At 42.9% G+C, this 22500-nt stretch overlaps 1 protein-coding gene across 2 annotated transcripts in view; it reads right to left on the bottom strand.

Annotated features, from left to right (window-relative positions):
* tram2 (translocation associated membrane protein 2) overlaps positions 1-678 on the bottom strand; it is a 60591-nt gene extending 59913 nt beyond the window's left edge. For both annotated transcript variants that reach the window (XM_034003082.3, XM_034003083.3), the window contains exon 1: positions 459-678. In XM_034003082.3, the coding sequence (XP_033858973.1) occupies positions 459-578 (120 nt within the window). In that variant the 5' untranslated portion in view covers positions 579-678. The remainder of the gene's footprint in view (positions 1-458) is intronic.
* Positions 679-22500: the final 21822 nt, after the last annotated feature.

The raw sequence follows: 22500 nt of genomic DNA, 5'->3' as shown, positions 1-22500 counted from the left end.
CCTGGAATTTCTTGAAAACACCTTCATATAAAGCAACTAGTTACATTAGTTAACAAAACAAATACGGTGGACTTGAGGAGAAAAACTGTTGGTCAAATAAAATCGGAATGTTGTGTGAATTAAGGAGAATAGTTAACTTGTAGATTCAGATATTATACACTAATATATAACAACTGTAACTATTGTTAGTTACTATTGTTAGTGTGTGTGTGTGTTTTCCAATAAATACAGCTACGTTTCTTTTTCAGATGTGTAAACATAACAAGTAAACAGTGCGCGGCTCGTTTTGTTGTTTTTATAATAATAAAAAATAAAACAAGAAAGAAGAAACTAGGGCAATTTCAGGCAAGAATGCAGTCTTCTGACCGGTCGAGACCAGCCCAAGAAAAAATGGGAGAAAAGGTTTAATGAAAAAAATGTACCCTGCGAAATTAAATAATGTTTTGAAATCATCTCACCTCGAACATCAACCCGATCAGAATGAACACCACCAGACAGAAGACAATGTCTGCATGGTTTTGGATAAGAAACTCCTGACTGAAGAATGGATAGCTCTTATTCCTCCTCCGAAAAGCCATTTCATTCTTTTTTTCCTGAAATCAGAAACTTTCTGCGAAGTTGACTAGTTAAAAAGTTTGATCTCGTTTTCTGCACATGCGCGACAGTGATTAAAGGGGCATGGCCACAGAAAATTCCGTTTTAAAGGGGAGGTGTTAACACCGACACAAATACCGTGGGGGGAGGTTTGAGAAATGCAAAACAGTATTCAGAATTCTTTTCAGTAAATATGTCATTCATTTTGCATTTTAGTACATATTGAAACTGTAAAGATTGTATCACTTATCTTAGTAACCTCAGGAACTGTGATTGGGAGGGAAAGTGGTAATTAATAATTCTGATCAGAACAGTGAAATAGTAGATCTCCTTTTATCCAACCTGCTCTGTGGACATGGAAATGGTTTGCACCGGCGTTGGAGTTAAGTAAAGGTTATGCCTGGCTGCAAAATACTATAAATGTGTTATAAATACACAGTGCTCTAGTGGGACAGATTAACAAATGTAGAATGATGGGTGGGCAACTGTTATCTGTTTTACCCCACTCAGCCTGGGAGGTTTCTGTCTAGACTGGCCTGGTTTCTGGCCAGCAGAGGGTCGCTGGATCTACTGGGACCCCAGTTTTATTTTAGGGGCACAGACATGATTGTGTGGAAAACCACATGGTACCAGATAGAGAACAGTGTAACATATTATATCACTGAGTAAAAAAGATTTGGTGAAAAAAAGGACCCCTGGTGGTATCCATGCAGTTTGTTACATATAACAAAGTTTTTACATGTTGCCTACCAATTATTATTCAAACCTTCAGGGGTATAGACTCCTATCCTTTGACCCTGTCTTTTATGATACAAGACCATCAGCACATGAGCACTATAAGTGAGCAAATTGCCTAAAGAAATTTTGCTATGACAATTACAATTGCCAGGGAAAGATATATATGTCCAGAAATTCCCTAAATGACTTATAAAGATAAAGTGTGCATTCCTTGTATTAGATTATGTTTGTGTTGTGTGAATCATACACTTAGCTATAGACTTGCATGTGCAGTTTGTTTAAACTAAGTAAAACACTGGGAGTTTTAGTAAGTGTAACCATCATGGTGACCATTAAATATACTGATATATATTAACCTTACAATGCCCATCGGTGTATCACATAATACAATACTTTGCAACACTTTTAAGCACATTGGGGTAGGTGTAAGGATACGTGCAAAGTGATTTGAGGTGCAAACCCCCCATAATGCAGCCGCACATCGTGTTTAGCAGCCGTAAAGTTTGATTTTAGCGGCCTCTAAAAATGCGGCGTATGTAAAGAATGGTGTTCACCTAGCGTTCTGCGCCCGCTTTCAAATTTGCACTTTGCCATCATTAATCAATTAAAATTATATTGAAATGCATTCAAATGAAGAAAAGAGCATGAAATTGGGTGGGATCTGGATACTAAGCGGGCTCAAACATTATAATGTGATGTAAGGATTTTGAATTGCACTTAGGCAATTGCTGACCCTCCAAAAACTTTACATCTCTTCTTACAAGGTACATTGTAGAAGCGAGTAATTAAGAGCTGTATAAAAGCACACACCTGCAGAGACCTGCAATTGGCATCAGGATGGCTGCTGTGGTACACTTCCTGATGCAGCAACGCTTGGCTCTTGTTGAGGAGAGGCAGGAACACGTTCAGAGGAGGGCAAGAAGAAAAAGAACCCACATATTCAATCCCAGGCTCACTTTGTTTGGGGTGCCGGAGGATGCGGTGCTAAAGCGTTATCATCTCAATCCACAGATCATCCTAGACCTAGTAGCTGAATTGAAGGAAGAGCTAGACCCCAGCGTCAATCTAGGGACCGCTATCCCTGCACATGTGAGTGCTGTGCTCTCTGCACTACTTAGCCGCTGGTTCCTTTCAGAACTAGGCAAATTTCTGGATGTCATGCTGAAAAGGGCAGGTCAATACATATAATTTCTTAAGGATACTAGCATAACTGAGGCTTTTCCAAACAACTCAGTTTCATGCTGAGATGACGAAACAAATTATAAACTTCTTTTTTTTGGGTCATTGACAACACCAGTGAACAACTGTTTGTAAGATTTGAAAGTGTAGAGAAACTTGAGTTTGTTCAGTTGCTGAATCCAAAAAGATTCACGGAGTTCTAGTAACATTTTCCGGTTGATGCTATGAAATCTCTGGAAGTGATTCCTATCATAATGTTTTTGACAGTACTGAACTGAACTGTGTGCTGTGCATAACAGATCAGTTGCCAGTGACCTGTATAAAACGATGCATATGTTGCACTTACAAACTTGCTTTAATTCTAACTATTCGTTACTCTACGGCCACAGTGGAAAGATCTTCTTCAACTTTAAAGAGTATAAAAACATTCACACGGTGTACGGTGTACGGTGTCCATATTAGGACACCCTCGTGCATCAAACATACAACAGTCATTCTCTGCTCCATCCTCAGATAACTCCCTCCTCCCTGCTCCCTCCTCCATGCTCCCTGCTCCCTCCTCCCTAACTCCCTCCTTCATGCTCCCTCCTCCCTGCTGCCTCCACCATGCACCCTCCATCCCCCTCCATGCTCCCTCCTCCCTGGCAAGTTATTAAAAAAAAAATATATATATATATATATATATATATATATATATATATATATATATATATATATATATATATAGACAGATGTGCTCAAATTTGTTGGTACCCCTCCACAAAAAACGAAGAATGCACAATTTTCTCTGAAATAACTTGAAACTGACAAAAGTAATTGGCATACACCATTGTTTATTCCATATTTAATAGAAATCAGACTTTGCTTTTGATTTTTTATTCAACATAATATTGTAGATAAGAAAACAAATGAAAATGGCATGGACAAAAATGATGGGACTGCTAACCTAATATTTTGTTGCACAACCTTTAGAGGCAATCACTGCAATCAAACGTTTTCTGTAGCTCTCAATGAGACTTCTGCACCTGTTAACAGGTAGTTTGGCCCACTCTTCCTGAGCAAACTGCTCCAGCTGTCTCAGGTTTGATGGGTGCCTTCTCCAGACTGCAAGTTTCAGCTCTTTCCATAGATGTTCGATAGGATTCAGATCAGGACTCATAGAAGGACACTTCAGAATAGTCCAATGTTTTGTTCTTATCCATTCTTGGGTGCTTTTAGCTGTGTGTTTTGGGTCATTATCCTGTTGGAGGACCCATAACCTGCGACTGAGACAGAGCTTTCTGACACTGGGCAGTACGTTTTGCTCCAGAATGCCTTGATAGTCTTGAGATTTCATTGTGCCCTGCACAGATTCAAGGCACCCTGTGCCAGGCGCAGCAAAGCAGCCCCAAAACATAACCGAGCCTCCTCCATGATTCACTGTAGGTATGGTGTTCTTTTCTTTGAAAGCTTCATTTTTTCGTCTGTGAACATAGAGCTGATGTGACTTGCCAAAAAGCTCCAGTTTTGACTCATCTGTCCAAAGGACATTCTCCCAGAAGGATTGTGGCTTGTCAATATGCATTTTAGCAAATTCCAGTCTGGCTTTTTTATGTTTTTCTTTCAAAAGTGGAGTCCTCCTGGGTCTTCTTCCATGGAGCCCACTTTCGCTCAAAAAGCGACGGATGGTGCGATCAGAAACTGACGTACCTTCACCTTGGAGTTCAGCTTGTATCTCTTTGGCAGTTATCCTTGGTTCTTTTTCTACCATTCGCACTATCCTTCTGTTCACTCTGGGGTTGATTTTCCTCTTGCGGCCGCGCCCAGGGAGGTTGGCTACAGTTCCATGGACCTTAAACTTCTTAATAATATTTGCAACTGTTGTCACAGGAACATCAAGCTGCTTGGAGATGGTCTTGTAGCCTTTACCTTTACCATGCTTGTCTATTATTTTCTTTCTGATCTCCTCAGACGAACTCTCTCCTTTGCTTTCTCTGGTCCATGTTCAGTGTGGTGCACACAATGATACCAAACAGCACAGTGACTACTTTTCTCCATTTAAATAGGCTGAATGACTGATTACAAGATTGGAGACATGTGTGATACTAATTAAAGAAACTAATTAGTTTGAAATATCACTATAATCCAATTATTTATTATCTTTTCTAAGGGGTACCAACAAATGTGTCCAGGCCATTTTAGAATATCTTTGTAGAATAAGCAATAATTCATCTCTTTTCACAGCTTCTTTGCTTTATTCTATGACATACCAAAGGCATGCAAGTATACATGATAAAATAGCTTTTAATTTCATCACTTTTCAGGAGGAATGAAGCATTATTTCAATGAGCTGTAAGGGTACCAACAAATTTGAGCACGTCTGTATATATATATATATATGCTGATGATGCTCAGATTTTCCTCTCCTTACCCACCTCTGACTCCACCTTCCCCTCCCGTATCTCTACCTGTCTGTCTGCTATCCTCCTGGATGCACTCGCACCACCTCAAACTCAACCTCTCTAAATCTGACCTTTTCTTTCCCTCCTCCTCCCCCCCTCCTCTGATCTCTCTATCTCTGTTCCTCCTGGAATCTACCACACTCTCTCTCTCCGCTAAGAACCTCGGAGTCGCCCTGGACCCCGGCATCTCTTATTCCCAGCACATCTCCACTCTGGCACGCACTTGCCGATTCTTCCTGAGCAACATCCGAAGAATCCGACCCTTCCTCACCAACTACGCCACCCAGCTCCTGGTCCAGGCCTTGGTACTCGCCCGCCTAGACTACTGCAACTCCCTCCTGGCTGGCCTCCATGCGTCCGCCACCCGTCCGCTCCAGCTCATCCAGAACTCCGCTGCTCGCCTGGTGTTCTCTCTGCCTCGCTTCTCCAACGCAACTCCACTACTCCAGTCACTCCACTGGCTCCCAATCACCGCTTGCATCCAGTTCAAGACTCTTGTACTAGCCTACAGATGTCTTGACCAGACTGCACCCAGCTACCTCCAGACCCTCATCTCTCCCTACACCCCCACTCGACCTCTCCGCTCTGCCTGCACTAGAAGACTGGCTCTACCTCCTCTACGCTCCCCTGCCTCCAGAGCTCGCTCCTTCTCCACCCTCGCCCCGCAGAGGTGGAATGACCTTCCTACAGATGTCAGGACTGCCCAGTCCCTGACCACATTCCAGCGCCTCCTCAAGACTCACCTCTTCAGAAAGCACCTGTAGAACTCCTCTGTTTTTCCCCTGGGACACTTATCACCCTTCCTTAAATGCGCTTTACTTGCTCTTATCTGCCCCCTATTTTACTGCATTTAATCGTGTACTTTAGAGTACTGTAATCTGTCACAAGTGTTATTTAATCTGTAGTATTTTGTATTTAATTATATCCTGATGTAACTATCACTGACATTGTTATCTGCTGTATTATTGAATTGTATTTCACACTTGTACTTGCTTGAACCAAAGTCATTGTATTTATCTTGCTCTTAATTGTATTATTACTTGTACTGTGATTCTTGAAATGTATTTGTTTATGACTGTAAGTCGCCCTGGATAAGGGCGTCTGTTAAGAAATAAATTACTCTTGTGATGCTTATATTAAAGAAGACGAGGTTCAGCAGTACAGTTGGATTTTTTAAACGTAGTGTTTTAGTGCAGTACAGACGTTCTATGTCGTTATCCGAAGTGCTTCAGCTTTATTTGGATGATTGCCTTTACCTTGTTTTAATTTCCCGTTCTCTGAGATACGAATGTACCAGCTTTACATCATTTTATTTTTAACTTTTTCTCATTTTGTTGATCATTAATGAACAGTTCTGTACTGTGGGTGTTGTCGAGTGATTGAAAACGAGGAGTTGTATGGGTCAAATTTCAAGTATATTTTCCTCTAGAGGAATTATCACTTTTTGACATCACTACTGTGGTATTATGCCTTTTTTCGAATGGTTCAGGATGCAAATATAGCCTTTATCCATGTATTTTATATATATATATATATATATATATATATATATATATATATATATATATATATATATATATATATAGACACACACACACACACACAAGTAATATAAATGTTATTAAACTTAATATTTTTAAATATTTACCATGCATACACACACAGCATTGTCACAAAGTACTAATTAGCTAGGTCTTTTTTTTGCATAAATTGATGTCGTTTTATAGTGTGTGTACTGTGCTAAGTAATATAATATTTATTTGAACTGAATACGTTTTCATTTCAGAATTTGGGTAGAAATGGAGGGACAGAAAGAGCTGTAGAAAAGTATGAAAAACTTAAAGAAGAACTGCAAGAAGGTACTAGTGTATTATTACGGAGCCTGGGAAAGTCAGTGGGGGTAGGGAAATATCTTTTGCGCACGATTTAATAACTTGTGCACATGAGATATTTGCTTTCTCCCACGGTCTTCCCCGCATGAGAGGTGAAAGTAACAAAAAGTAAATAATATGCAAACGCATCTATTAACAAAAAAATAATCTATTAACAACAAAACAGCATACCTTAAATGAAAATTCAATTTACGCTACGGTGCGCAAGATCTTCATTTTAGCTGTGTACTTCTGCTCCACAGTTTATTTACATACATTTTACTTGAAGTATCAATCATTCCCCTCAGCCTCACCAACTTCCATCGAGGAATTCGAGGATTGCACTTGCTGTCTGCCGACACGTTCAGCCAATCACAGCTAACTTTAGTTGGAACCCAAAACTGACACTCAACAGAAGAGTTTTGGATAGCTCTGTGAAGTTGGCACCCACTACAAACAGCACAAACTTAGAGTCATATCATTCGTTTGTGCCGGTTTATGCTGTTGAAACAAACGTTTGTGCAGCTATGTTTCTCGAGTCGAATCAAGTCGATTGTATTTCCCTTGCATTCGTGCTGAAAGCTGGCTCGCCGCTTTCCCGGAATCAACGACTCTGAAAAGACAAAGCCTTTCACCTTTCTGTCTTTCAGCGGCCTCCTCACTTGCGTGGTAGGCCACTCTTTGTTATCTGTCTGTCGTGTGTGAGCAACTGCCTGTGCAGTCACCCGCGAGTGGTTGTCTATTTCTTTCTTGAGAGTACACAGTTTCTCCACAGGGCAAGGCCTTGTCGCATCCCTGCTGTTAGTGACTCTTCCAGCCATGCTCTCCTCCACGGGGCTAGGCCTTGCTGCATCCCCGCTGTCGAGTAGACCTCGCCGGCTGCATAGGCCAGCCCACCTCGGTGAGTCAGGTCTTGTAAACAAACAGTGTGCTCTCCCCTATCTATTCTACCGCAGTTTTCTCTGTCCGCTACTGACTCACCCACCGCGACTTCGGCCCTTATGTCCCCCTGGTGCATGCTACACGCTGACCAGGTGTGTGACCGCGCAGTTGCATAGTTGCCCCCCTGTGCTTCGGTACCGCAGTGCATGCATAGCCCTTGGTACTTCGGTATCTCGGTGCGCAAGGTGCTCATTGCATACATCACACGGTGCCCAGCACTACAGTGTCAGTGCACAGACACAGCTCCGCACAGTACACGGTGCACATAGTGCTCTCGGTACTTGGTGCGTGCGGTGCTCGGTATGCACTGTGCACACAGTGCTTGGTGCCCATTGCTACAGAGCTAGTGCAAGAGTGCACAGTGCTGCATAGTACTCTGCGCACAGTGCTCGGTATGCACGGTGCACAAGGTTCATGGTGCACACGGTGATAGGCCGATTGCGACAGCATCAGTGCACGAGCACACGGTGCTGCACGTACACGGTGCACACGGTGCTAGGTGCTCTATGCTACAGCGCTAGTGGTTGAAAGCATGGCGCCGCACTATTAATTAATGCTTGAGTGCCGTTACAACCAGTGCAAGCGGTGTTCGGTGCACAGCCAATGCAGAACACCAAACTCATGTCAGGCAAGTTGGGGTTCCACCCCTGCACGGACTGCAATGCAAATATCCTGCAGGAGGATAAGCATACCCTCTGTGCGCGGAGCTTGGGCATACAACATGCCACCTTGGCCCTTGAGAGGGAGGTGGCCTGCAGCATCTGTGTGGCTTTTCAGCCCCAGGTGGAGAAAACTAGGTTGGAGAGGGCCACGAAGACGAGTTCTGCGTCCTCGGTGGCTGGACGGTCGGTGGCTCTTGGAGCCCCAAAGCCCCTCCTCCATGACCTGTCCCAGGACCCCCTGCTGGACATCCCCGATGCACAGGCCCCCTGTAGTCACTCCCCATCTCCACAGGCAAGAAGGGTGAAGTATTTGAGGCAGGCGAGGGAAATTATGGACCTCAAAGCCCAGATGGCCCAAGTCCTGGAGCTCTTGGCCAAACAGGCACCTGCGGCCCCGGCCGCAGTCCCAGCTCCGTTGCATCCCCAAATGCCATACCCCCCCTCCCCCAGAGGAGATCAGGGTGGATGGAAAGAGGCATCCCAGCTGGTGCAAGAGGACATGCTTTCTATAGCGGCCTCTGGGGATGGGGCCTCCTTCTCCTCTGACATGCAGGTAGGAGGTGAGCTCGAACCCCCTGCTGAAGAAGAACCTGGCTTCAAGGGATTATGGCTCACACAGCACTTACAGCACTGCTGGAAGCACTGGACAGCAGACGCGACAGAGAGAGGAGCGGTACACAGCGTTGGTGGAAAAAATCGGTCTGGCGATCCAGACCACAGTACCAATGGCACCCGTGAGGATGGCTCCGAAGGCAAGGGCACTCAAAATGACGGCAGAGGACGACACCGAGGCTTACCTGGTCACTTTCGAGCGGCTGGCTACCACCGCGTCATGGCCCAGGATGTACTGGGCAAGTCAGCTGGGATCCTGCCTGATCGGGGAGGCTCAGGCAGCGTATCAGGCCATGCCGGACACTGAAGCTGCCGACTACGACCTGGTAAAGCGAGCCATCCTACGCCGGCTCAACATCACAGGGGAAACGCACAGGGTACAATTCCAAGAGTACCGAAGATCCCCAGCTACATGCCCCAGAGTGGTTGCGCAGCGGTTGTATGACCACATGGTTCACTGGCTAAGCCCCGCCCAGAAAACGGGTCTGCAAATGGGCGAAGCTATAGCAGTGGAGCAATTCTGCCATGTGGTCGGCGCCAAAACCCAGGTATGGATATGGAACCACAACCCCGCCACCCTGGAGGCAGCAATAAAGCTGGCGGAGGATTTTGAGGACTCCCTGGTCTCAGCCCACCCCAACCTGGCCACAGCTCCCGTCTGTAGAAAAAATAATAGGGGTTATTTATTTCTTCGAGTCCCTTTCCCTTTTTCGGTGCAAAATTCAACATAGTATATCTCTTTATTAAGACATAGTGTATAGTTACTAGGTAAACTTCTTGCTAGCGGTTGAAGGATACAAAGAACATGGGATATCTCTTCAACTTACATACAGTTTCTTGAGATAACATCAGAAAAATACTAGTTTTACAACCTTTACATCAAAAGAGACTCTTCCCTACCTGGGCCACAAACCTCACCATAAAACCTTTTCCCATATCTCTTTGTATTTGGGGTAAAAATACCTTTTGTCATTTTAATTGGCCCTTTAGAAGTATCTGACTCTATCCAGATCTTCCCTGAAGGAGTTAACTCTTTATTACCCTATCATAAACAAATCATTAGTAAAAACTTGTTTTACTATTTTTGGAAGATGTTTATCAATATGTTTATGATTCTAACAGTGGACAACTCGTCTGCCCCGAAAGGTAAACATGTTAGGACTATAGATCAAAGAAGACCTAATGCATGTTTTTTACAACACTGCCCTCAAGTCTCATCCTTTTGTTTCTAGCAAGGACAGGGGGTCTAGATTTTAATCAGCTCTTCGAGTTCTAACCAGAATTGGAGGGACAGAAACATTTTGTATCTAATACCTAGTTTTAACCCAAAATGTACCTTTATGCTAAGTTCGTTCAATGAGATATATTCTAAAATCTAATAAAAACCTAAATAAATGTATCCCTACATTCCCCACTTTTAAAATATTTAAGAAAAAAAGTATTTTTTACTACTTTAAACTAAAACTAATAAATGTTATTCAAAACATTTAAAAAACTTACTTATTTCTTAACAACTTCACAGTCTCATGTCTATCAATTAATTTTCCCAACAATTTTTTCTGTTTACTCCACCAGCAATACTGCGCTGTTCCAGAGAGCAATAATTGCCATTATACCCATTATTGTCAGAAATATCCAATCCCAAAATGTATTATTAGCCATTTCACCAAACCATCCATATTGCTTCAGGACTTTAGCTTTAGCCAAAGCTAAACTCACTTCCATCTTGGCTTTAATAAGATTTGATTCACTCTGTGCCAATACTTCCTTCACCTGGACATGGATGTCTGTGAAAACCTTTGATTCAGGTGCTAATTAGATGTCATCAAACCAGGCTGTTGTCTCGAATTCACAGACTTCTGGGTTAGGCAAATAAATACTTCCCATCTGAACAGGATGAGTTGGTGCAAAACAGAAACCCAGGGGAGCATTACATCTTATATCACCATATGAAAATTCTGTGAGGTTGCTAAGAATACACCATTGGTAATTTCCTACCTGCACTGCCCTCTCTATCTCTGCTAATGGATATATTTCTGTTTCAGTAGTTAGGTTATTGTTAATAGAGACTACAGCATCACATCTACATACTACATGGGTATTTGTCTCATAACAACAAGTCTTATGTATAATTCCACTCCAATCTCCTCTCTGAACTTTTGTGACAGGATACGAATGGTGCAGTGAAATGACGTGCAATGTCCAAACAGAATTCTCCCAACAAAGTCCTTGGTTTATTTTCAAAAACAAATAACACAAATAACACTATGTAACATAATTTTGGTTCCTGGGTAGTAAGTGTTATTTCCTAATTGCTTATGCCTCAAAAGTATAGAAAATGGCTATTATTCCCCACAAACTTTGCTTTTGTGACCAGGACAGTGATATTTTGAAATTTACCTATTTCCAATGAGAAAACGGGTGAATTTGTGTCTTTTCGTCAGAAAAAACAACATATGAATCCAAATTAACATGTATTTATACTAAAGTAATACAAAAATGACTACAGAAGATTTAGAAGTGAGTAGTTTTTCGAGATTTACGATTATACTCTAAATCACTTTCATGAATCAGCCCCCAAATGTAGTCTCCCATCATGTTCTCGTTATACTGTCCTTGGTAGCGGCGTTCAAAGTCCATTATATCCTGGTGGAAGCGCTCACCTTGCTCCTCCGAGTACGCTCCCATGTTCTCCTTGAATTTATCAAGATGAGGATATGGACTTTGAGGGACATCCTACAGCCCATTGTGCCGTAGTTCTTCACCAGAGTCTCAACCAGCTCCACATAGTTTTCGGCCTTGTGATTGCCCAGGAAGTCCCGAACCACTGCGACAAAGCTGTTCCAAGCCGCTTTCTCCTTACTAGTGAGCTTCTTGGGGAATTTATTGCACTCCAGGATCTTCTTTATCTGTGGTCCGACGAAGACACTGGCTTTGACCTCAGACAGCTTAGGGAAGAAGTCTTGAAGGTACTTGAAGACTGCCGACTCCTTATCTAGAGCTCTGACAAATTGTTTCATAAGGCCCAATTTGATGTGCAGTGGTGGCATCAGCACCTTCCGGGGGTCCACCAGTGGCTCCCACTTGACGTTGTTCCTCCCCACAGAGAACTCGATCCGCTGTGGCCAGTCCCACCTGTGGTAGTGCGCCTTGGTGTCCCTGCTGTCTCAAAGGCAAAGATAGCAGGGAAACTTGGTAAAACCGCCTTAGAGACCCATCAGGAATGCCACCATTTTGAAGTCTCCTATGACCTTGATGCCATCTCAGAAAAATGCAGATCTGTATCCACTTAGGCAGCTGGAACTAAACTGAACTGGTGGGCTTAAGGCCCCTGTATTTATACTACTATTTATATTACTGGAAAGTTCTAGAAACTTCTAGAAGTTACTCCAAGTTTACTCAGCACTGAATCTATCTGGAATGTTCTAGAAAATAGGTAAATTTCAAAATATCGCTGTCCTGGTCACAAAAGCAAAGTTTGTGGGGAATAATAGCCATTTTCTATACTTTTGAGGCATAAGCAATTAGGAAATAAGACTTACTACCCAGGAACAAAAAATAAAAAAAAATTGTTACACAGTGTAATACTAATAAAAATAATAATAATAATCCACCCCTCTACCAACGATGGTATCGGGATAAAACGAAAAGTGTCCAGTCTCTGGAAAACAAACGGAAAAACACTCCTTAACCACAATCCTCCGTCCATGAAAATGTGCTCCTTTCCTCCGGGAATTGTGGTGGGTGTGCTGTGCTGTGTTGTGCTGTGAGGGGTGTCCTCCGGAGTTAGTGCTGGCTCCGCGGCTACAGCCTCCCATCCTACTGCTCCTCTGAATAAACACACAGAAAACAAACAACATGTAATAGACACAAAAACAAAACAAACAGCTCCGGCTGGTCGCTTATTCTCTCAGCGCAAGGGGGTGTACTGACGTAGCTGCTTCCCCTTTGTATTATTATTATTATTATTTATTTCTTAGCAGACCCTTTGTACCCACCAAACTCCTCCCTGCAATCAACCCGTCGCCATGGTTTCTCCAATAGAGGGCTGCCCCGCAGCTGATTGCAATGGAGTCGTCCTGAGTATTTGCAGCTAAGCGCTCCCCCTAATATGGTCACCTTCCAGTTTCCACCTACCATCAAGGCGGTCCATCTAGGAGGCAGCATACCACCACCCTTACACAGCGCCCTTTCTGGTTGGGAGGGAGATTTGCAACATTGATCCTTTCTCTCTCTATCACAACTTTCCATGTCGCTTTTTCCCATATAATCACTGTATTATTATTATATACCTCCCCAATAGGGCGAGCCCTAATCGCTGATTGTGGCAATGTGCCCCGCCCCTGTGTGCATTTGTGTTTTATATGTTGTATGTTGCGTGTGTTAATGTTGGTGTATAGATATGGCTGCACGGGATATAAATGGGTGTGTGCAGTACTAGTTATTTAAGATGTAGAATTGTATTTAGGCATGAGGATGGCACATCACTTCACGTGCATTTAAAGTATTTAATATGTGAGCACGAGGTTGCACATAATTAATTATTCAAGTGAATAATTAATTGGTAATTGAATCCCGGCACAACAGTATATATAGATGCACGTTTTACTCACTCGGGGTTGAGTGTTCGGTGAGTAGTGAACGGGAGAGAGAAGGAGAAAGATAAAGTGAAATAATAATAATAATAATAATAATAATAATAACAACAACAACAATTGCTATTGCGTGCAAGAGGCACAATACTTGTTTGTTTATTCTTACTCACCGTGTTTGTGTGTCTGTCCGTCCACCGTTTGTTAAGTGTTAGTCCGTTTTGTTTGTTTATTTATTTTGGCGTAAAGTGCCGTGTCCTGTCTTCTGTTTTGTTTAAACCTTTTTATTTTGTTCAATTAAAACACTGAGCGCTGTTTCAACACACTCCACTACTGTCTCTGTGTATTCCTTTCTGGTCTGACGTCAGTCACAAAGCCACCCTGTGACACTGATCTATATTGATTTTTAGGTGTAGCATATGGAACTGACATGTAAAATCCAATATGCCCTGGGAGCTCTTTACCATTTTCCCTGGGCCGTACCATCATGGCACCTAATATATCATTTTCTCCTACATCATGTAGTTGTAATCTCCATCTTAACTCTTCCTGTGCTTTCCTAGGAACAGTACCTGATCATATATCTAGTATTTCTTCCTTCACCATTCCTATCAGATCATCAGCATATTGTCTACAACTTTGTTCTTTGCTGAGATTGTATAATTCTTGGCCAATTCCTTTGGTTAATTCTGATATAGCTATCCCTTGCAACTTTATACTTTGACTAACATACATCTGTCCATTTCCTAATCTTTCTATTCCTTCTCCTGTTTCATGTGCCAAATCTGTTGGGCAGCAGTGTGGAGTAGTGGTTAGGGCACTGGACTCTTGACCGGAGGGTTGTGGGTTCAATCCCCAGTGGGGAACACTGCTGTTGTACCCTTGAGCAAGGTACTTTACCTAGATTGCTCCAGTAAAAACCCAACTGTATAAATGGGCAATTGTATGTAAAAATAATGTGATAACTGTATAATGTGAAATAATGTATAATGTGATATCTTGTAACAATTGTAAGTCACCCTGGATAAGGGCATCTGCTAAGAAATGAATAATAAATAAATAAAAAAATCTGCTTGAGATTTTGATAATTGATACATAATCCAACTATTAACAACTGAATTACCTGCTCCCAGCCATCCCACAATATCATCTATTAATCCTCTCTTCTTTCTCTTTCTTTCTGTTACTTGTTCAGCTATCCTAATTCTATAATCTTGAATGGTCTGACTAATCTGTCTTTTTAACCATGTCTTTATATGTCCGTACTTTGTAGGGGGCGTGTTTCTGGACACGCCTTAGGCTTAATATCAGTACACATTGTTAATATAATGCCTTTTAAACTTTTAAATGTACAATTGTGACTCGAAATACTAACATCTACAAATTCATCAGGTAATTTAGTCCCCTCAAATGAGATTCCTCGGATTGGACTCGGCGCCTCTGTGGTGTCCAACGGAGGCTTACCGAGCTTACCCGAGTCTTCCATTCGGAGGAGGGGAGACACTGTACCAATTCGTAATCTAATCTCCTATTAGGTCTTTTGACCAAACAAACAGCAGTATATCACTATTGGACCATACCTCTAATCTAAAGCTGCAAGTATACACCATTTTAACTGTGTTAAATGTAGTTATTATATTCACAGCTTCCCATTTTCCCCCCATAGGCTCATATTCATAATGGGTGAGTGTCAATTGACAACCTACTGGTTCAAAATAAAAACCTTGATGGGTTAGGGTCTGAGACCCAGAATTTAAATATCTTTGTCCAATCATTGTAGAGTTGTTACTATCTCCTGTCTTAAAAACACAATTTCTCTGACTTCACCAGTTTTTAGATCTGTGTGTTTCCATATACTGACAATCTGCCTGCCTTTTGGGGTATGGCATTCTTGGGGGGCACCTTAATGTAATGTTCCTGTATCTTACACCAAAATGTACTTCAAAGGAATTATCCTGTTGGGGAAACTTGCCACCTATAATCTTGTCCTATTAAATGTCCATTGTGCCTCCATGCCAAAAGTCTGTGGTTGTAGTCCATGTATAGCTTTACAAACTGTCTGTTTGCTATACACTGTGTTTCCTTGACAGTGGCAACAGGTTGATCCCATCTTGCATTGACTCCAATCCAGAGTCAACTCAACACTAATAAAATCAGCGTCCTCATCTTGTAATGTTTCCTACAAGAGAGAGACAATCAAGTGTGAGTGTATATTCTTATGCAGTTTTCATTCATTATTCACATTGGTATTTAGTTCAGTTCTGTCATACAGCTTACACTGATCACCATGATACCAAAAATACTGCACTGGTCTGCCACGATTTTGTATTGCCAGTTTTAAGTTAGTTTCCCCAAGTTTGTCCATAACTTCATACGGACCTTCCCAATTCGCATCCCAGCTCCCTCCTTTTAAAAAAAAAATTAAGTATCACTTTATCCCCAATTTGGAAATTAACTCTGTGGGTGGGAGCATAGGCTTGTGCTGAGTAACTGTGTGCTGCTCCCATCTGGTTTCCAAGAGTTTGCATTGAAGTGCCTGCTGCACTTGACCAAGAAACTCATCATGAGTAGCCCTAGTGGTTATAGAGAGATGGACACCTGCATTGTCCTGCCTGTCATAAGCTCAAAAGGGCTATGACCGGTAGTGCGAACCCGAGTTGCTCTAATAGCCATTAGAACCCATGGGAGCGCTGCAACACAATTTGGAGCTGCTTTTGTTAATTTATCAGCAGCTTCCATTACTGCTTTTTGATAGTATGATTAAATCTTTCCACTATACCACTAGATTGGGGCTGATAGGGAATATGAAAATGTTGTTCAACCCCTAGAAAATAACAAAGGTGCCTCATCACATCTGAGACAAAAGGTGCACCGTTGTCACTTTCCAGGCGTTTAGGAAAACCCCATCTTGAGAATACTTGTTCCCAAAGAATACAAGCTGTAGTGGCTGCGTCACTCTTTCTGGTGGGAAATGCCTCTACCCAGCGGGTGAACATATCCACCACAACTAGCATAAACCTATATCCTCCTTTTGCTGTGGGCAATGGGCCTGTGTAATCAATTTGGAGTGTTTCCCATGGGCCATCATTCAGATGTGAAGTACCCATGGGGACCTTGCGTCGAGCAGGAGCAGGATTCATTTGGGCACATACAAGACATAGTGCTAGGTGAAGGTCCACGTCTGCTTTCATTGTGGGCCACCACTAGCATCCCTGTAGTAGCTCCAGTACTCTAGCAGTTGGACCGTGACCTCCTGTCTGATGCATAAACACAACCTTTACGAAGTATAGAGGGAGTAACCCAAATGACATGTGGGTTTGTGTAATATAGTACTTCCTCAAACACTATCAATTTAGATGTGTGCTGTGTATATGGTTCTGGGAGTGGTTGCTTTTATTGAATAGCAGTGATAACCTCTCTAATCTGTGGATCTAATGCTTGACTTTCATGCAGGTTTAATGCAAGTGATGGGGAGAGTTTAACAGGCTCAACAGGGAGAGTGGAAGGTGAATAGTGCCATGGAATACCTGCAACGGCAGCTTCTTTTGCCAGGAGATCAACCTTGTTGTTATTGTCTCCCTCTGTTGTAGAGTCCTGTTTCTGATGGGCTTTAACTCTACAAATGGCTACCTCACCTTTCTCTCTCTCATTGGCCAAGTCCCAAACCTGTTGCAGCTCATTGTGATAACAAAAACCTCTTCGCTGCCAAATAGGCAGATACTCTGTGAGGGAGTTGCACACAAAAGAACTGTCTGTGTAAACAGTAACACGGCCAGGAAACTCCTGTAAAGCCGCTATTACCGCTATTACCTCTGCATTTTGAGCCGAATTAGTGGATTTGTGGAGCCCAGCAAGCAGCTCTAGTATAATACTGTCCATCTCGATAGCCTCGAGATCCATCAACATATACTGCTGTGGAATCACTCAAAGGTACAGCACGTGTGGCCCTCAGTTACTTTTTGTACCACTTCAGTACAATGGTGGGGCTCACCTTCATATTCCAGCATACTAGCTAACTGATTGTAGAGTGCTTAACCTGAATTTTCTTGTCTTGAAGTTCTGTAATCCAATGTCCCCAGTGCTGAGCTGATACACCTTTTACCTGCCATCTAATAACCAAGGCAACTGGAGTGTGTGGGGTGTGTAAAACAAGTGGACTAAAGCCACAAATGTATTTAGTGTGATTAACTATCCAGTGTACCCCCAATAATTGCTTTGTGCAATGATCATATGATCTTTCAACAGGTGCAAACATTCTTGAAAAGTAGCCAATTGGAATATGTCTGCCGTGTACCTCTTGCATCAGTACAGCATTAATGCTTACTTCTGAAACAGCTACTTCTATAATGAAAGGCTGTGTGTGATCCGGACTGCGTAGGGCTGATTGGCCGAGTCATCTGTGTAAGGTGGTGGTGGTATTGCAATCCTTGCGGGAGGCTGGGCTCACTGCTAACCCAAAGAAATGTGCCATTGGGAAGAGTGAGTCGGAGTATTTGGGGTATCGAGTAGGGAGTGGCCAGATCAGACCGCTGACCGCCTTGGCTCTACAACCAAAACCCAGGTGCGCTCTTTCTTGGGACTAGCGGGCTATTATAGGAAGTTCATCCCGAGCTTCGCCACGCTAGCTGCTCCCTTGACAGCCCTCACCTGGATGGCTGCCCCAAATACGGTTTAGTGGATGGAGCCATGCCAGAGATCCTTTCTCGCTTTGAAGTGAAGGCTGTGTAGCAAGCCAGTGCTATGCAGTCCTGATTTCAGTAGGAGGTTCACCCTGCAGACAGATGCATCAGAGACAGGTCTCGGGGCAGTGTTTTCTCAGGAGACGCAGGGAAGTGAGCACCCAGTCCTGTATATCAGCAGGAAGCTGATAGTACCATTGAGAAGGAGTGTCTCGCAGTAAAATGGGCAGTCCCCCAAGTCACTCCAGTACTACCTCCTGGGGCGACACTTCACCCTGATTACAGATCATGCCCCCTTAGCATGGCTTCACCGGATGAAGGATAACAACGACAGAATCACGCGGTGGTACTTGGCACTGCAGCCCTATGCCTTCAGGGTAGTCCACTGAGCAGAGAAACTGCATCAAAACACAGATTTTTTTCTCTCGGGAAGGCATGGGGGTGTAGGATTTTTGAATGGACCGGTGGTGCCATTCTGAGGGGGAGGATATGTAGCCGGGGGGGGGGGGGGGGGGGGGGGGCTGGGGAATCTGTGCTGTCTATCTGGCGCACACGTGGTACTGCAGGAAGGGGGCAGCAGCCTCGTAGATCCATCTATCAGTCATGGCAGTGACACAGAGAGGTAAGGAAGAGGATGTGTTGGCGTTCCCTCTCTCTGAGTGGCTGAGAGGCAGGCCTTGGGGGATTGCTCGGCCCATAAGTACTGCGCTTAGTTATGCATTCGGATGGCCGTGATTGGGAATGCACAGAGACGCTGGCTGAGAAGGCCAGTGTAAACATGGACCAGGGAAGAACGCCAGTGGTTGGAGCGAGCAAACAAAACAGGCAAGCATGGCTGAGGAAGACAGCCCACCTTAAACAAGTAAACAAAGAATTAAAATAAATAATTAGGTACCTGAAGGGATGTGTGTCGGTATAAGGGGAACTCTGGCCACCCCAGTGTATAGAAATAGCTGAGCATAGGTCGGAGGCCCGTACTGATCGGCTTAGCGGCAGTGGGGGAACTGCGTAAGCAGCACCTTTATTTTGTAATTTTATTACTGTGTTTTATTTTCCCTTTTTCTTTCGCCTTTGGTTTTCATTATTATTTTTGAGCACCTGTGAGTGCGCCTGCAACTACCTGTATTGGTATTACTGTGGATCTGAGTACTGTTGTCGGTATTCAGGCCAGAGACTGAATAATAATAAAATAATAAAACTGGGCACCTGTGCGGTGTTGCAAATAAAACTTCTGTCTCCTGGGTGTCAGTGAATTGCCCACCACCCTTCCACAGATACATTATCCCATACATAATGTCGTTGGTGGTCGTCTTCCAATTGAAAAAAAAGGTTAGGTTACTTACTGTAACCCTGGTTCTCTGAAAGAGAAGACGACCACCAAACGTGAGGTCACGACCGTCGCTCTCACGGGTTCGATGGAAAAAGAGAAATTGCTTCCTCAGGATAACGGTTTTAATCCCTTAGTGGGCGGGACCGAGTGCATCATCCCAGGCAGGGGCCTCTTGGCAGCTCTGGTATAGAGAGCACAGCAATTACCTACCCAATGGGCATGCATATCCCATACATAATGTCGTTGGTGGTCGTCTTTTCTTTCACAGAACAAAGGTTACGGTAAGTAACCTAACGTTTTTAAGATATTGTAGAGATCTTGATTAACAGAGGCAGGCGCATCACACAGGGCGAGTCAATCCACACACAGGCGGAGGGCGGACGCGAACCCGGGACCTCTCGCACTGAAGCATAGCTGGCTCTTTTGCAAGGAGTGTATATCGGGCTTATGTCTCCGTGTTTGATTACGTCACCTACCAGCCCTGTACAAAAGAGCTGTCTCTTTTGTACAGTGGTATCGGTGCTATGCTTTAGTGCGAGAGGTCCTGGGTTTCGCGCCCGCCCTCCGCCTGTGTGTGGACCGCCTTGCCCTGTGTAATGCGCCTGCCTGCGTTAAGCAAGATTGCTACAATATTAACGATTATTTTTTTAGGGGGGTGACGTCACTCAGCCCCCCTACAATACCGGAATTGAACCGAACTCGTCTCATTCGTTTGTGCTACATTTGTGCCGGTTTGTGTATATATATCTCTTTTTTTGACAAATCAGTTCAAGTAAAACTGTAGAAATTAAAAAAAAATATTCAGAAGTTTTTTAGCACATATTGATTTACATATTTTCAAAAAGTTGATATATTTAGGTAAGTCATTAAAAAAAGGCAAATATACAGGTGGGATATCATGGGTTATCCTATGAAACATGGTCATCACCGTCTCCGAACGAATGGTCCCACCCCCCAGAATAATTTAGTCCTATGAAATACAGCCCCCGACACATTCCTTATGAAATGTGACTCTATTATTATAGTGATTAATTATTAGCATATATTACGGTCTTACTCAACACTATATATAATTAAAAGAAACAGGTGTGATTGTAGCATCATCTACACCGGTGCAGCATAAGGAGCTTGCTGCCTGCTGCACTTAATTGTGTGGCAGAAAACCTGGCTAGATTATTACCATGTCTAATAAAAATTCTTAAGCCATTAAATATAAAGGAATCAAATGTAATGGTTTCAAGGGTTTCGCTGTAAATGCTGAAAAATAAAAGCAATTATTCAATCCAGTGTTTTCTACTCAACACTATGTTTAGCTGTTTTTTTTGCAGCAGTTCTTAGTAACCTGGTTAATTGTTTGTTTAAGTGCTTTTATTGCAATGCCCTGGTTCTCATTTAATTAATTACCTTTGTCTCTGTGACAGAGATCGAATGATTCTTGGTGTTAGATCTCCCTCTCGACCTGTGAGGGCACGGTGTAAGAGGAACAGAGTACACTTAATTAAATGGCACGACAATTTATTCCATAGGGCAGGTGGAAGTCGGTCATTTAGGAGAGGGACGGAGCTACGGTATCCAAACTCAATGACCCCGACGGTAAACGGCGTGGCATCCAAGGATTGGAGGAATGGATGCGCTTGTTAACTTAGGGGTCATGAGTGAGGATATAAATAGGGGGGTAGCGTACGTGATCTGTTCCTTTGTGAATGGTTAGAGAAAGAACCAAAAGGAAACCCTGCAATTGTGAGAACCGTGAGTGTTGTTTCACAACGTACTGTCTTTTCACCACAAGCACTTAAATCACGCACCATAGGAACTGTGTCTGTGTCTTTGTGTTTTGTGTGGGTGATAAAACTGGACTTTTTGGCTGCGGGTCAAACCCGTGGGAGTTTACAAAAACCGAAGTGATACATGCCGCTGTAATCACTTCCAACATTATTATTTACAGGTATTTGCATTTAAGGCTCTGGACATTGTAATTTATCAATAAACACCCTTGCACCTGTTAGTAATTGTCTGTGTGATTTGTACCTGCACTGCACTCACCTGTATCCTCTCACCACTTTACCATAGTCTCATTAAGCCATTTGGTCAATTTCTTGATCTGACTGGTTTAGGGGAGAGGCAGATTTTGTGGAGAGAGAAGGGTGTGGTGTTTGTTTGTTAGAAACCTATTCTAATCTACTGTGTTTTAAAGAAGAAAGAGAGCACTCAGGAAAGAAAGAGTATCTAAGACTTTAATCCTGATTATAATTAATTTCTTGAGCTGAGTTTTGTTTGGCATTAGCAAATTAAGAGTAACGTATTGATGTTTTTATCCACCATCCGGATCTCTGGGCCTCGTCTCACCAAGCCGTTCCTGGTTTCCTCTGGAAGTATTATTCAAGGATTCTTCAACCAATCTATTTGTCCAAAGGGAAACCGTTTGTTGGGTGGACATTTCCTACACCAGAGGAACCCTAACTCTAATGCTGCATCATTTCCTGAACTCTGGGTGAGAGATTACCAATTTAATATTTTCTGCTGCTGGTTTATTTTTTCCTGCCCTGGGCAAGGACAATTTCAGTAAGGACATTGTTTTTTTCTTTTTGGACATTTGTATTGGTTTTGGGAGAATTCTGCCCTATGGAGAAAGCCTCCATTTGGACTATTTTTTTCATATCGATTGCACATATTTATTGTTTTTTGTTCTAATTGTGAATGTATTTTTCTTTATTTGTTTTCTTTGGTAGACTCACAACCAGTATTTCTATTTTGTTTTCTCCACACCTCAATACACATTTCTGGCAATGTGCCTCGCACCTGTGTGTATTTTTGTGTTTTTGCTGTATGTAGTGTGTTAATGTTGGTGTATTGTAGTTGG

Source organism: Acipenser ruthenus, chromosome 5 (assembly GCF_902713425.1).
Source record: "Acipenser ruthenus chromosome 5, fAciRut3.2 maternal haplotype, whole genome shotgun sequence".
Classification (NCBI taxonomy): Eukaryota; Metazoa; Chordata; class Actinopteri; order Acipenseriformes; family Acipenseridae; genus Acipenser; species Acipenser ruthenus.
This window is presented reverse-complemented; position numbering and strand designations above follow the sequence as displayed.